At 45.2% G+C, this 12,903-nt stretch overlaps 2 protein-coding genes across 2 annotated transcripts in view; one reads left to right on the top strand and one right to left on the bottom strand.

Moving 5' to 3' along the window:
* LOC138946720 (glycerophosphocholine cholinephosphodiesterase ENPP6-like) overlaps positions 1-5,213 on the bottom strand; it is a gene marked incomplete at its 5' end in the record, with an annotated part of 30,946 nt that extends 25,733 nt beyond the window's left edge. The window contains 1 exon segment of the mRNA XM_070318124.1: positions 4,844-5,213. Coding sequence (XP_070174225.1) covers positions 4,844-5,135 — 292 coding nt within the window.
* Positions 1-12,903, top strand: part of LOC138946719 (glycerophosphocholine cholinephosphodiesterase ENPP6-like) — a 150,022-nt gene that overhangs the window by 111,627 nt on the left and 25,492 nt on the right. The window lies entirely within an intron of this gene.

The following is a 12,903-nucleotide window of genomic DNA, read 5'->3' as shown; positions in this document are numbered from 1 at the left end:
AAGAATATTGACATATCGGCCTTTAAAGTGGTCCAACAAGATAGACAACAGACACGAATATTGACATATCGGCCTTTAAAGTGGTCCTACAAGATAGACAACAGACAAGAATATTGACATATCAGCCTTTAAAGTGCTCCAACAAGATAGACAACAGACAAGAATATTGACATATCGGCCTTTAAAGTGCTCCAACAAGATAGACAACAGACAAGAATATTGACATATCAGCCTTTAAAGTGCTCCAACAAGACAGACAACAGACAAGAATATTGACATATCGGCCTTTAAAGTGCTCCAACAAGATAGACAACAGACAAGAATATTGACATATCAGCCTTTAAAGTGCTCCAACAAGATAGACAACAGACAAGAATATTGACATATCGGCCTTTAAAGTGGTCCAACAAGATACACAACAGACAAGAATATTGACATATCGGCCTTTAAAGTGCTCCAACAAGATAGACAACAGACAAGAATATTGACATATCAGCCTTTAAAGTGCTCCAACAAGATAGACAACAGACAAGAATATTGACATATCGGCCTTTAAAGTGCTCCAACAAGATACACAACAGACAAGAATATTGACATATCGGCCTTTAAAGTGCTCCAACAAGATAGACAACAGACAAGAATATTGACATATCGGCCTTTAAAGTGGTCCAACAAGATAGACAACGGACAAGAATATTGACATATCGGCCTTTAAAGTGGTCCAACAAGATAGACAACAGACAAGAATATTGACATATCGGCCTTTAAAGTGGTCCAACAAGATAGACAACAGACAAGAATATTGACATATCGGCCTTTAAAGTGGTCCAACAAGATACACAACAGACACGAATCGATGATAACTGATACTGTGACCTATAACTGATACTGTGACCTATAACTGATACTGTGACCTATAACTGATACTGTGACCTATAACTGATACTGTGACCTATAACTGATACTGTGACCTATAACTGATACTGTGACCTATAACTGATACTGTGACCTATAACTGATACTGTGACCTATAACTGATACTGTGACCTATAACTGATACTGTGACCTATAACTGATACTGTGACCTATAACTGATACTGTGACCTATAACTGATACTGTGACCTATAACTGATACTGTGACCTATAACTGATACTGTGACCTATAACTGATACTGTGACCTATAACTGATACTGTGACCTATAACTGATACTGTGACCTATAACTGATACTGTGACCTATCTTAGATTGTGTCTGTTGTGTACGTTTATCTCAATTCTATACGGAAACTAGCAGACGATCAGTCTGAAAATCAGAAACTTAGTGCGACCCTGGACCCGCTCTTTTCAGGTTTAGGGCGTCGTGGGACCCCGTTCAAGAAATTCTAGTACGTTTTTTCGGGTTCTATCCTGTGCATAGGACAATCTGGGGCGCCATGCAAAAAGTAGTGCAGTGACACAGTTGATTTTTGGTGTGCATCCAAGCGTTTTTCGTTTGTTTGTTTGTTTGTTTGTTTGTTTGTTTGTTTGCTTAACGCCCAGCCGACCACGAAGGGCCATATCAGGGCGGTGCTGCTTTGACATATAACGTGCGCCACACACAAGACAGAAGTCGCAGCACAGGCTTCGTGTCTCACCCAGTCACATTATTCTGACACCGGACCAACCAGTCCTAGCACTAACCCCATAATGCCAGACGCCAGGCGGAGCAGCCACTAGATTGCCAATTTTAAAGTCTTAGGTATGACCCGGGGGTTCGAACCCACGACCTCCCGATCACGGGGCGGACGCCTTACCACTAGGCCAACCGTGCCGGTTCATCCAAGCGTAAGACTGTTTTAATCACGTGTACACATCTGGTCAGAATTGTCGAGATCAGCATGATCGCTGAAGCCTCACATTAATTGGACGAAGCCTACTTTACGAAACTGACTGCACGCAGCTTTAGCTTTGATTCTTTGGTAAAAAGACTTCAAAAAGTCTTCGAGAAGTCGACTTCTGGTTCAATGAAGGACAACCTTAAGACGAGAAGGATGGTAGCTTTACGGAGACAAACTCGTGAATAAGGAATCCGAGACACGGAAATCAGCGGCAGCCACAAGCCAGCGATTGGGTTTGTCAGAGGGACGGTTTGATTACCCTCGGATGATTTATTCACCGCGCGTAAAAACCAAAAAGTCCGCATCGTGGGAGACACAATTTCATTGAATCAGAATATATTGTCTGCGTCGAGCTACGAGGAAAATATACGATGTTTCACCTTTCCGGGGGGTATAACAAGATCGTAAATTGAAAGTCAAAAGAACCAGATTTTGTTTCGTAGTCAAAGTAGTGAGGAAATGTCATTCAGTGTTGTATAATTGCAACAAAAAAACCCAGCTGGTGCTGGAATGAATTGCTATGTCTGAACACTTGTCCACTGAATTGGATCTGTGAAGATGGTTTAAGATATTATTTAAGAAAGAAAAAGCATGAAAATCTGTCGAATCTATGAGAGAAAAAAAGTCAGTTTTGTTATGAAGACTAACAACATAATTTGATATTTATCTATCTTTCTATCTGTCTGTAAATCTGTCTGCCCCTGCATCGTTCAGTCTATCTATCTGAAAAAAAGGTTGCTGTACCCGCCCTGAAACACTCGCAGCCACGCCCCCCCCCCTTCCCTCTCTCTCTCTCTAACTCTCTCTCTCTCTCTGTCTCTCTCTCCCTCTCTCTCTGTCTCTCTCTCCCTTTGTCCTCTCTCTCTCTTTGTCCTCTCTCTCTCTTTGTCCTCTCTCTCTTGCTCTCTCTCTCTCTCTTTGTCCTCTCTCTCTCTCTATCTCTATCTCTGTCCTCTCTCTCTCTCGCTCTCTCTCTCTCTCTCTCTCTCTCTCTCTCTCTCTCTCGGACCTTTATTATTCTCTGTCTACATCAATGACTTACCATTACACATATCCTCTGGACAGTGTGATATGATAGCTGATGATACTACTATTCATACCTCAGGTGATGATATTACTTCGGTAGTCGACACGCTTCAGAAGTGTGTCGATGATGCTGTAGAATGGACGCATTTAAACCACATGTCTCTCAATCCAGAAAAAAACAAAGTATATGCTAATTACTACGCGTCAAAAACGACAAGTCATGTCGGAACCAAAGAAGTGCATTTCTGTTGATAGTCAGCTGATAAACGAGATTAGTGAACACAAAATTTTGGGTGTAACTATTGACAACAATCTAACATGGGGCCCTCATGTAAGTAACTTATGTAAATCTACAGCAAAAAAAGTTCATCAGTCTGCAAAGATTAAACATTTTCTAAATTTTGATGCGCGCAGAACATTTTTTCAAGCGCATGTGCAGTCTGGAATAGACTATGCATCAACCCTTTGGGATTCTGCAAGTGATGCAGCTTTAAGACCCCTAAAATCTTTGCACAGACGCGGAGTAAAAGTTGTTCTGCTGAAAAACAGCACCCTCTCTAATCATGACTACAAAAAAGCTGAAATTCTTCCACTTTCATCCAGACTAGCGTTTAACATGGCAAGGTTTATGCATAAAATAGTTTTTGGACATGTACCAGACTATTTAACTCAAAGAATATTATAAACTGAGACTTCATCAAGCCGCACGAAGAAACTAAATGTTCCCCTCCCTAGAATTGACTTGTATAAAACTAGTCTGGCATACTCAGGTCCATTTCTGTGGAATGTTTTACCAGTTTCTCTCAGACAGCCACTTTCTGTTGCCAGTTTTAGAAGACATACTTTTGTGTATATGCTTTCATCGTCGTGTGGCACTTAATGCCGCGATCAGGTCCTGCTGTTTGATAAGTACATGAAGATCTACTAATATAATCATTTCAGGTTGTTTTTTTTATTTTTTTCTCTCTCTGTTTACGTTGTTCTCTTCATGGATTTTGCACATACATTATGATTATGTGTACAATGTGTACATGTGTGTGTGTGTGTGTGTGTGTGTGTGTGTGTGTGTGTGTGTGTGTGTGTGTGTGTATGTGTGTGCGTGCGTGTGCGTGTGTGTGTGTGTGTATGTGTGTGTGCGTGTGTGTCTGTGTGTGCGTGTGTGTCTGTATGTGCATGTGTGTCTGTGTGTGTCTGTGTGCATGTGACCGTGTGTGTCAAAGTGTGTGTTTTAATGTATACCATTACCAATGACCATGTTGGCATGTATGCTATGAACATTTTTTTTCTCTTTGTCTGATTTAATAACCATGTTTTTATGTTTTTGTTTTGCTTCTTCTTCTGCTTTAATATTATGCACTGCTTAGTTAATTCCCTCTTGGGCGAGGGCTGGATGAAAAAAGATCTTTGCTGTATCTACTCCATTACCCTCGAAAAATAAAGTTGGTTCGTTCGTTCGTTCGTTCGTTCGTTCGTTCGTTCTCTCTCTCTGCATCCTCTCTCTCTCTCTCTCTCGCTCTCTCTCTCTCTCTCTCTCTCTCTCTGTCCCCCTCTCTCTCTCTCTCTCTTTCTCTCTCTCCCTCTTTGTCCTCTCTCTCTCTCTCTCTCTCTCTCTCTCTATCTTTCTCTCTCTCCCTCTTTGTCCTCTCTCTCTCTCTTTGTCCTCTCTCTCTTTCTTTCTCTCTCTTTCTCTCGCTCTCTCTCTTACTCTCTCTTTCTCTCGCTCTCTCTCTCTGTCTCTCTCTTTGTCCCCTCTCTCTCTCTCTCTCTCTCTCTCTCTCTCTCTCTCTCTCTCTCTCTCTCTCTGACCCCCTCCTCCTCCATCAAACCTTTCCCAGACACACACACACTCACACACACCAAACACACACACACACACACACACACACACCAAACACACACACACACACACACACGCACAGAAGAACTGTCACGCCCTTACCTGTCATCAAGCTGTAGTAATTGGGATAAGACAAGGTCGGGAAATCCGGTATCAGATACTTGGGTCTCGCTCCCCTGTTGATCACTTTCCGGAATCCAGGAAAATCATAGTCACTGTGCTCCAAATAGTCGTACCGGAACCCATCCAACAGAATCAACAGCAGCCTCTGGTGCGGCTGAGCGGCGCTTTCCTCAAAGGTTACTTGATACTGCACTTCCGCCAGCGCATGCGCAAGAAAGGAGAGAAGGCAGGCGATGAAGGGAGGTAAGGCACAATAATGTCTCCGGGCCATTTCGGAAGAATTTCCTGAGAAGCTGAATATCTAAGTGCTGCGCGGTGAAAGCAGAGCTGTGAGTGTAGGTATGGCGACCTGGAACAGAGGAGAGAGAAAACGGTTCAGTACAGATGTGACACTGACAGAACAGTATTCAAGACAATCTTAAACAGGTGAGATGAGGCAGAGCGCTGTTTAGAGATCTGATAAAGAAAGGGAAGTAAGCGCTCTAAATACCATACGACGTTGTATATTAGAGTAAGTGAGAGTTATTCGGAACCAGTCTCCTGGCGCTTGAGAGAATAACAAGCATTGAGGCTGGAGTATACACCTGAGAGAATAACAAGCATTAAGGCTGGAGTATACACCTGAGAGAATAACAAGCATTAAAATGAAAAAGCGACTTTCAACCTCTATTACTCCATTACACATGTCGTATGCATTTAGAGCGCTTATTTGCCTTTGTTTATCAGATATCAGTATTCATTTTGCGTGCAGAAAAACTTAGCCTACTATAGTTGTGGCCCAAATGCTACAGGTGGGGGAAAACATAAAGTGCACTGACGCTGGCTTGAGCACACACAGTTCATGCACACAACGGATTTGACACAAAACAGCTTGCGAATGCACGCTCTTGCTCACTTTCGCATGCACACATTCACAGAAAGAGATATGAAGGGCTTGGCACACACACACACACACACACACACACACGTGCGCTCACACACATACACACACACACACACACACACGCTCACACACACGCACACACACACGCACACTCTCTCTCTCACACACACACACATACACACACATATACACACACACACACACACACACACGCTCACACACACGCAAACACACAAACACACTCTCACACACACACACACACACACACACACACACACACACACACACACACACACACACACACACACACACACTGCCTCTCTCTGACATGTGTACATCAGTGTGCTAATTAGAACAGAAAACATTAGCACTAAAACTTTTCCGAAGACATCAGTTGAGACCAGTAGCCTACAAACGTTTTGCTTTTAATCTCACCACTTCCTCGTTGTCACTCTCTTCGTTTAATTCTACTGCGCATTAAGCTGAGTGCTGATTGAAATACACGGCACAACAACTGACTAAACAATAGACGACCCAGTTTTATATTGATCAATCTATCACCCGCCATTATCCGACAACCAGGATATATGTCTTTCTCGTCTGAAAACAAGAGTTCATTTATGTATGACTTATCTAGAACGAGTTTTTACCGTGATAGGCCCAAAGGAAACTGGTTTAAAGCATGGAGACTGCCATGAAAGTGAAAAAGGTCACTGACGTGCACCTGTCCCGGAAAACCAGATAGGTTGTTAGGGCTGTAAAAAAACTATAAAGCAACCAGCCATTTTAAACGAGTTTTTACTGAGATAGACCCACACGAAACTGGTTTAAAGCATGGAGACGGCCATGTTAACTGAAAAAAAGACACAAACGTGCATCTGTCACGGATAGCCATTTATATTGGGGACCATACCAAAAATAAAAATAATAAAAAATTAAAAAATAAACCAACCAACTAAAAAGGAATTCTATCATCAGACAGAAGGATGGAAAGTAATGCCGATCGTTAGCAAGTCAGTTGCCTGCTAGCGATCATGACCTTATCACAACAAGGAAGACCACGCCGCAGAAAGAAGTCCACAGCTCGCTCCGCTGTCGATGCACGTGCTATAAGACAATGCCGGGGTAGAGGAATCCGAGACTCCCCATGGAAAAGATACTAGTCGGGCAATGTTCAAAGTATGGCCTATATAAGCTATACCACGCCCAAGGGAAGGTAAGCATGACGCGACGGGCTTCGACGAGATGGATGGGTGAAGGTTTTTTAGCAAGGAGAGAAAGAATATTGATGACACAGTCCAGCCAGACGGGACCAGACACAGTGCTTACGACACGCTGATACATAACCAGTTTGGGTCATGTTTAACAAAAAGGGCAGAATATACCTGCGCAGTTTCAGCGGCACAGACGACGCACTGCATATTATTGATGCTACGATAGGGATTATGACGACTACTTGGCCTGTTTTCCTTTCACGCAACGTGTAGCGGGCTGGGATAATCTGCAGTGCGTCGTCTGTCCTGCTCAAGTTATATAGGTGAGCGCCAGGCCTTAGCGTTGTAAATTCACAGCTCTCAGACTCCACTGCAATTTAGGCCCTTAAATGTTGCAGAAACTGCTCTTAAAAGCATAAGGAGTCCATTAAGATACCTTTGAAGGTAAGGAATAAACTGTACAGATGCCTTTTATTTACATGTGTTTTAGAAGGAAATTATCCGCACAGCCAATTTTTGTTTAAGGAAGGGAGGCAACTCTGTCGATATCACGTATATTTTCTCGTCCTTTTTTTCAAATGACCAAATGAATTAGACTGACTATTTCAGACCTGGCCAGACTGTTACAGGGGATAAGACCACCCCTCTACTTGGTCGCATATCAAACAGCAACAGCATTACTGCGTTTTGTGCATAGTGAGGATTTTAATGAATGAACTTCTTTAAATGCCACATTCTGACTGCCCACAGCAAGCACTCAGGATGCTGATTGCTGGTGTGTGTCCAAGTGGAGGGCTGGACTAGTCCTGTGTCACAGTGGAGGGCTGGACTAGTCCTGTGTCACAGTGGAGGGCTGGACTAGTCCTGTGTCACAGTGGAGGGCTGGACTAGTCCTGTGTCACAGTGGAGGGCTGGACTAGTCCTGTGTCACAGTGGAGGGCTGGACTAGTCCTGTGTCACAGTGGAGGGCTGGACTAGTCCTGTGTCACAGTGGAGGGCTGGACTAGTCCTGTGTCACAGTGAAGGGCTGGACTAGTCCTGTGTCACAGTGGAGGGCTGGACTAGTCCTGTGTCACAGTGGAGGGCTGGACTAGTCCTGTGTCACAGTGGAGGGCTGGACTAGTCCTGTGTCACAGTGGAGGGCTGGACTAGTCCTGTGTCACAGTGGAGGGCTGGACTAGTCCTGTGTCAAAGCCTGGTCAGATAAGCACAACAGTTTTCACGGGAAGGGTTGTGCCCTTCATCGGGAATTTGCGAAAAAGACAGGTCCACCCTGCGTATCTATACAAGGTCACCCTGTTTTGGGGGATTCCTATAGACCCTATCGGTATTCCAAGATATCGTTAGCTTTCACAAGCTTCAGAGCATAGCAAAGCATGTGGTACAGCTATCTTGTGCGAGCTGCAAAAACCGAGGTTTGAAGTTCTCGCGACGTTCAAAGCATAACAAATAGCGTGCCTCGCGGATATCTCCGCGAGAGCTGCTCATATCCCGAAAAGGTCCGTGAGAGTTACCTTTTCTTAGCTTGGTCATACAAAACAGCTACGATGAAATGAAGGTATTCGATCTGCGAAGTTTACCCTTTCCTATTGTTCTTCGGTTTAATTCTTTGAAGAAAAACAACTGCTGGGGAGAGAAAGTCAAGTGTGTTCTAAACTCAGCACATGCGGTTGGCAACGATGTGTTTGAACGCTTCCCTTCAGTTCTACTGAACTGCCAACACTATGGAAATATGACACAGGCCAACACTATGGAAATATGACACAGGCCAACCCTATGGACGTTTAGAGTGTCCACATCTTTAAAAAGAAATATATGACACAGGCCAACCGCTGCTTGCAACGAATCTGAAACATGAGATTTGTTGTCAATTCTTAAGGCCATCTCATATGAGAGAGAGAGAGAGAGAGAGAGAGAGAGAGAGAGAGAGAGAGAGAGAGAGAGAGAAGGGGGAAGAGAACTTGAAGAGAGAGAGAGAGAGAGAGACAGACAGACAGAGACAGACAGAGACAGACATAGGGAGACAGAGAGAGAGTGAGAGAGACACACAGAGAGACACAGATGGAGACACAGAGAGAGAGAGAGAGAGAGAGAGAGAGAGAGAGAGAGAGAGAGAAAGCGAGAGTGAGATAGAGAGACAGAGACAGAGAGAGCAAAAGAGAGAGAGAAAGCAACAAAAGAGAGAGAGCAACAAACACGAGAGCGAAATAGAGAGAGAGAGCTAGGACAAAAGACAGACTAGCGAAAGCCTGACAGCAAACAGATAAGGGAGACACAGCACACACATCGCGATGGTTGCACGTTATACGCGCTAACATTACACCTGACCCAGTCCCCAGGCCGACAAACTTGTTTTGTATCCTCCGCTAAGCGCTGTTTCTGCCCTGATTCCGTGCAAACAAACACGCTATGGACATTGCTGGATGACTCCTGACAGCGGAGAGAAACTCGTTATTTTCTGTATACTCTGTATTTCTGTGGAGGGAAAGACAGAGCCTGTTTAGTGACGGGCGTGATGAGAGACCTGCGGGTCACACAAACGCGCGCGCACACACGCACGCACGAACGCACGCACGAACGCACACACACACACACACACACACACACACACACACACACACACACACACACACACACCTTGCACAATCAAGTTCCGCTCCCTAACACCGCCACATATCGCTCAACCGCGCACGTCACTCAAATATCAATGTATTAAACGGTGAAAGCAGTTCAAGCCTTTCCCAGCAACTCTATCCACCCCTCCCTACCGTGTGAAGCGAAAAGTCACATGAAGACCGACACTGTTGTCGTCAACAAACAACTTTCAAAGAGGACACTTTTGTTCAAAGAAGAAAGACAGACCTGAGTTTCTTGGGTGCACGCGCGATTTGTGATCTGTAATGCTGCCAACAAAGACCTTTGAATAAACAAACGGTTGTCTAACAAAGAAAGAGATGACGTCCCAATGAGAATGGGAGCCGGTCGGGCTTTCTTACCAAGTCATGGCTGATCTATAAACGAGCATTAGACCAGAAAAAGGTTTTGAAAAGAATAGAAAACGGTAAGGTCTTTTGGGTACATTTAAGCTGAGCTCTAAACAAACAGAAAAGCAGACAACGTTTTGAGAAAGAATGGAGTAAAGTAAGGTTTTCTAGGTGCGTTAGGCTGAGCTCTAAACAAACAGAAAAGCAGACAACGTTTTGAGAAAGAAATAGAGTACAGTAAGATTTTCTAGGTACGTTAGGCTGAGCTGTATATGGATGTATAAGAGCAGAAACCGTTCCCTTTGAAAGGATACTAGTGATCTGACCGTTTGAGGGGGAGGTTATGGCGAATTTGACGAATCTGAAGACTCTGAAGAAATGCAATGTATTGCATGTAGACACACACGACACGATTCGCTCGAAAACGCACCACAAGTATGGTTGTCAATTAAATCAAAGTGAGTGAATGCGCTTCAGGGCGCTGCTTCTCTACAGTGTTCAAAAGAAAAAGTCGTCTAGAAGCGCCGCTTGGCGGCGCGGCAAGACGGATCGCTCCCTCTTTGACGCGGCGGTCTAGTAACCACATCACGTACACCAACAAGGGAAGTCACCCAATGGAAGTAACCAAACCCAACAATCACGTAGAGCGCTCTATACACTTAATTCAGATTTCAAAAGACTTTCTTTTGCAAAGTGTAGGCAGTCCTCTTGCGCGGTATCATTATTTGTAACGCGGAATCTGAAAGGAAATCTTTGGAAGCGATCTGATGGCCTGTTTTCTCGAGTATTGCTCCTGTTAAGACACCGTCATTCCTACGCTTACTATCCTATTCACCGACACGGATCTGTGGTCCAGGCTTGACCGAGGACTAAGAGCATCCGTCCACTTGACCAAGGACTAAGAGCATCCGTCCACTTGACCAAGGACTAAGAGCATCCGTCCACTTGACCAAGGACTAAGAGCATCCGTCCACTTGACCAAGGACTAAGAGCATCCGTCCACTTGACCAAGGACTAAGAGCATCCGTCCACTTGACCAAGGACTAAGAGCATCCCTCCACTTGACCAAGGACTAAGAGCATCCGTGCACTTGACCAAGGACTAAGAGCATCCGTGCACTTGGACCTGAAGCAATCGACACGCCTGGTTGCTTTCTGTGCAGTTTATGCTGCGTTAATTCCGTAAAGTAGCATACGTGCATTTACCAAATTATTTCAACAAAACATTCAACATATAAAGCAAGCAGGTTGTTGTTTTTTGACATGTGATTGAGGTGAAGGGTTGAACGAGTTGAAATGCAGTAATCCGGCGAAATCGGGTTTCATAAAAAAAAAATGTTTTAAAGGTTTCAGTCGGCCGACTGTGCCTCTTCACACGGGGAGTTGCCTGATTACAGTGCTACCCTCCCCCAGCACAAAGTTCGGACATCAGGACCGACTGTGCCTCTTCACACGGGGAGTTGCCCGATTACAGTGCTACCCTCCCCCAGCACAAAGTTCGGACATCAGGGCCGACTGTGCCTCTTCACACAGGGAGTTGCCCGATTACAGTGCTACCCTCCCCCAGCACAAAGTTCGGACATCAGGGCCGACTGTGCCTCTTCACACAGGGAGTTGCCCGATTATAGTGCTACCCTCCCCCAGCACAAAGTTCGGACATCAGGGCCGACTGTGCCTCTTCACACAGGGAGTTGCCCGATTATAGTGCTACCCTCCCCCAGCACAAAGTTCGGACATCAGGGCCGACTGTGCCTCTTCACACGGGGAGTTGCCCGATTATAGTGCTACCCTCCCCCAGCACAAAGTTCGGACATCAGGACCGACTGCGCCTCTTCACACGGGGAGTTGCCCGATTACAGTGCTACCCTCCCCCAGCACAAAGTTCGGACATCAGGGCCGACTGTGCCTCTTCACACAGGGAGTTGCCCGATTATAGTGCTACCCTCCCCCAGCACAAAGTTCGGACATCAGGGCCGACTGTGCCTCTTCACACGGGGAGTTGCCCGATTACAGTGCTACCCTCCCCCAGCACAGAGGGCCCCAAAGGGTTTAATATCGTGATCGTGATTGGCGTTTTTTTACCTTTCTGTGACCGTGATTGCCGAAATTTCCATTTCTGTGATCGTGATGGGACTTTGCCCGTGATCCGTGATGACAAAAAAAATCAAGTCTCGTGATCGTGATCGTCATTTGTTTTCGTGATCGTGATGGGCATTATTGCAAAGCATTTTATTTTCAACGAACATTTTTCACAGCTGTATCACTCTATGATCCTCTATTCGTCAAGGTGTTTGTGATCGTGAAAACAAAAATGAAGGTAACGGTGATCGTGAAAGCTAAAATTTCCCTTCCCGTGATCGTGATGATACCCCCCCTTTGGGGCCCTCAGCACAAAGTTCGGACATCAGGACCGACTGTGCCTCTTCACACGGGGAGTTGCCCGATTACAGTGCTACCCTCCCCCAGCACAAAGTTCGGACATCAGGACCGACTGTGCCTCTTCACACGGGGAGTTGCCCGATTACAGTGCTACCCTCCCCCAGCACAAAGTTCGGACATCAGGACCGAGGTGCACTAGAAAGGTACCAACCGGTCAGGAGCCAGCCGGGGTGTTAGATTGCTTTTAATTGAGATTTGTTGTGGTTTCAACAAATCAGACCCCGTGGTTTGTTCTCTACGGTTTAGGTGGCACCCACTTTTGGTTCGTGCACCTCAGCACATCAGTCGAGTTAAAGATCTTCTACTGCTAGCGTAGCAGTAGAAGATCTTTGGTCGAGTGACGAGGTAGGGGTCAAGCTGGCAGTGTGATTGCCGCGAGTCCATGAAACCGCCCCTGGAAAGATCTGTGGTGATGCAAGTGCTGCTTACACCAGAAGGAATGTTCCTTTAAACAATAGAAGCCGGAAATATTTTCTACGTACGCTAAAGCTGATCTATATCTATAATGTGCAGAAGTGCA

The sequence above is a fragment of the Littorina saxatilis genome, linkage group LG14, assembly GCF_037325665.1.
Source record: "Littorina saxatilis isolate snail1 linkage group LG14, US_GU_Lsax_2.0, whole genome shotgun sequence".
NCBI lineage: Eukaryota > Metazoa > Mollusca > Gastropoda > Littorinimorpha > Littorinidae > Littorina > Littorina saxatilis.
This window is presented reverse-complemented; position numbering and strand designations above follow the sequence as displayed.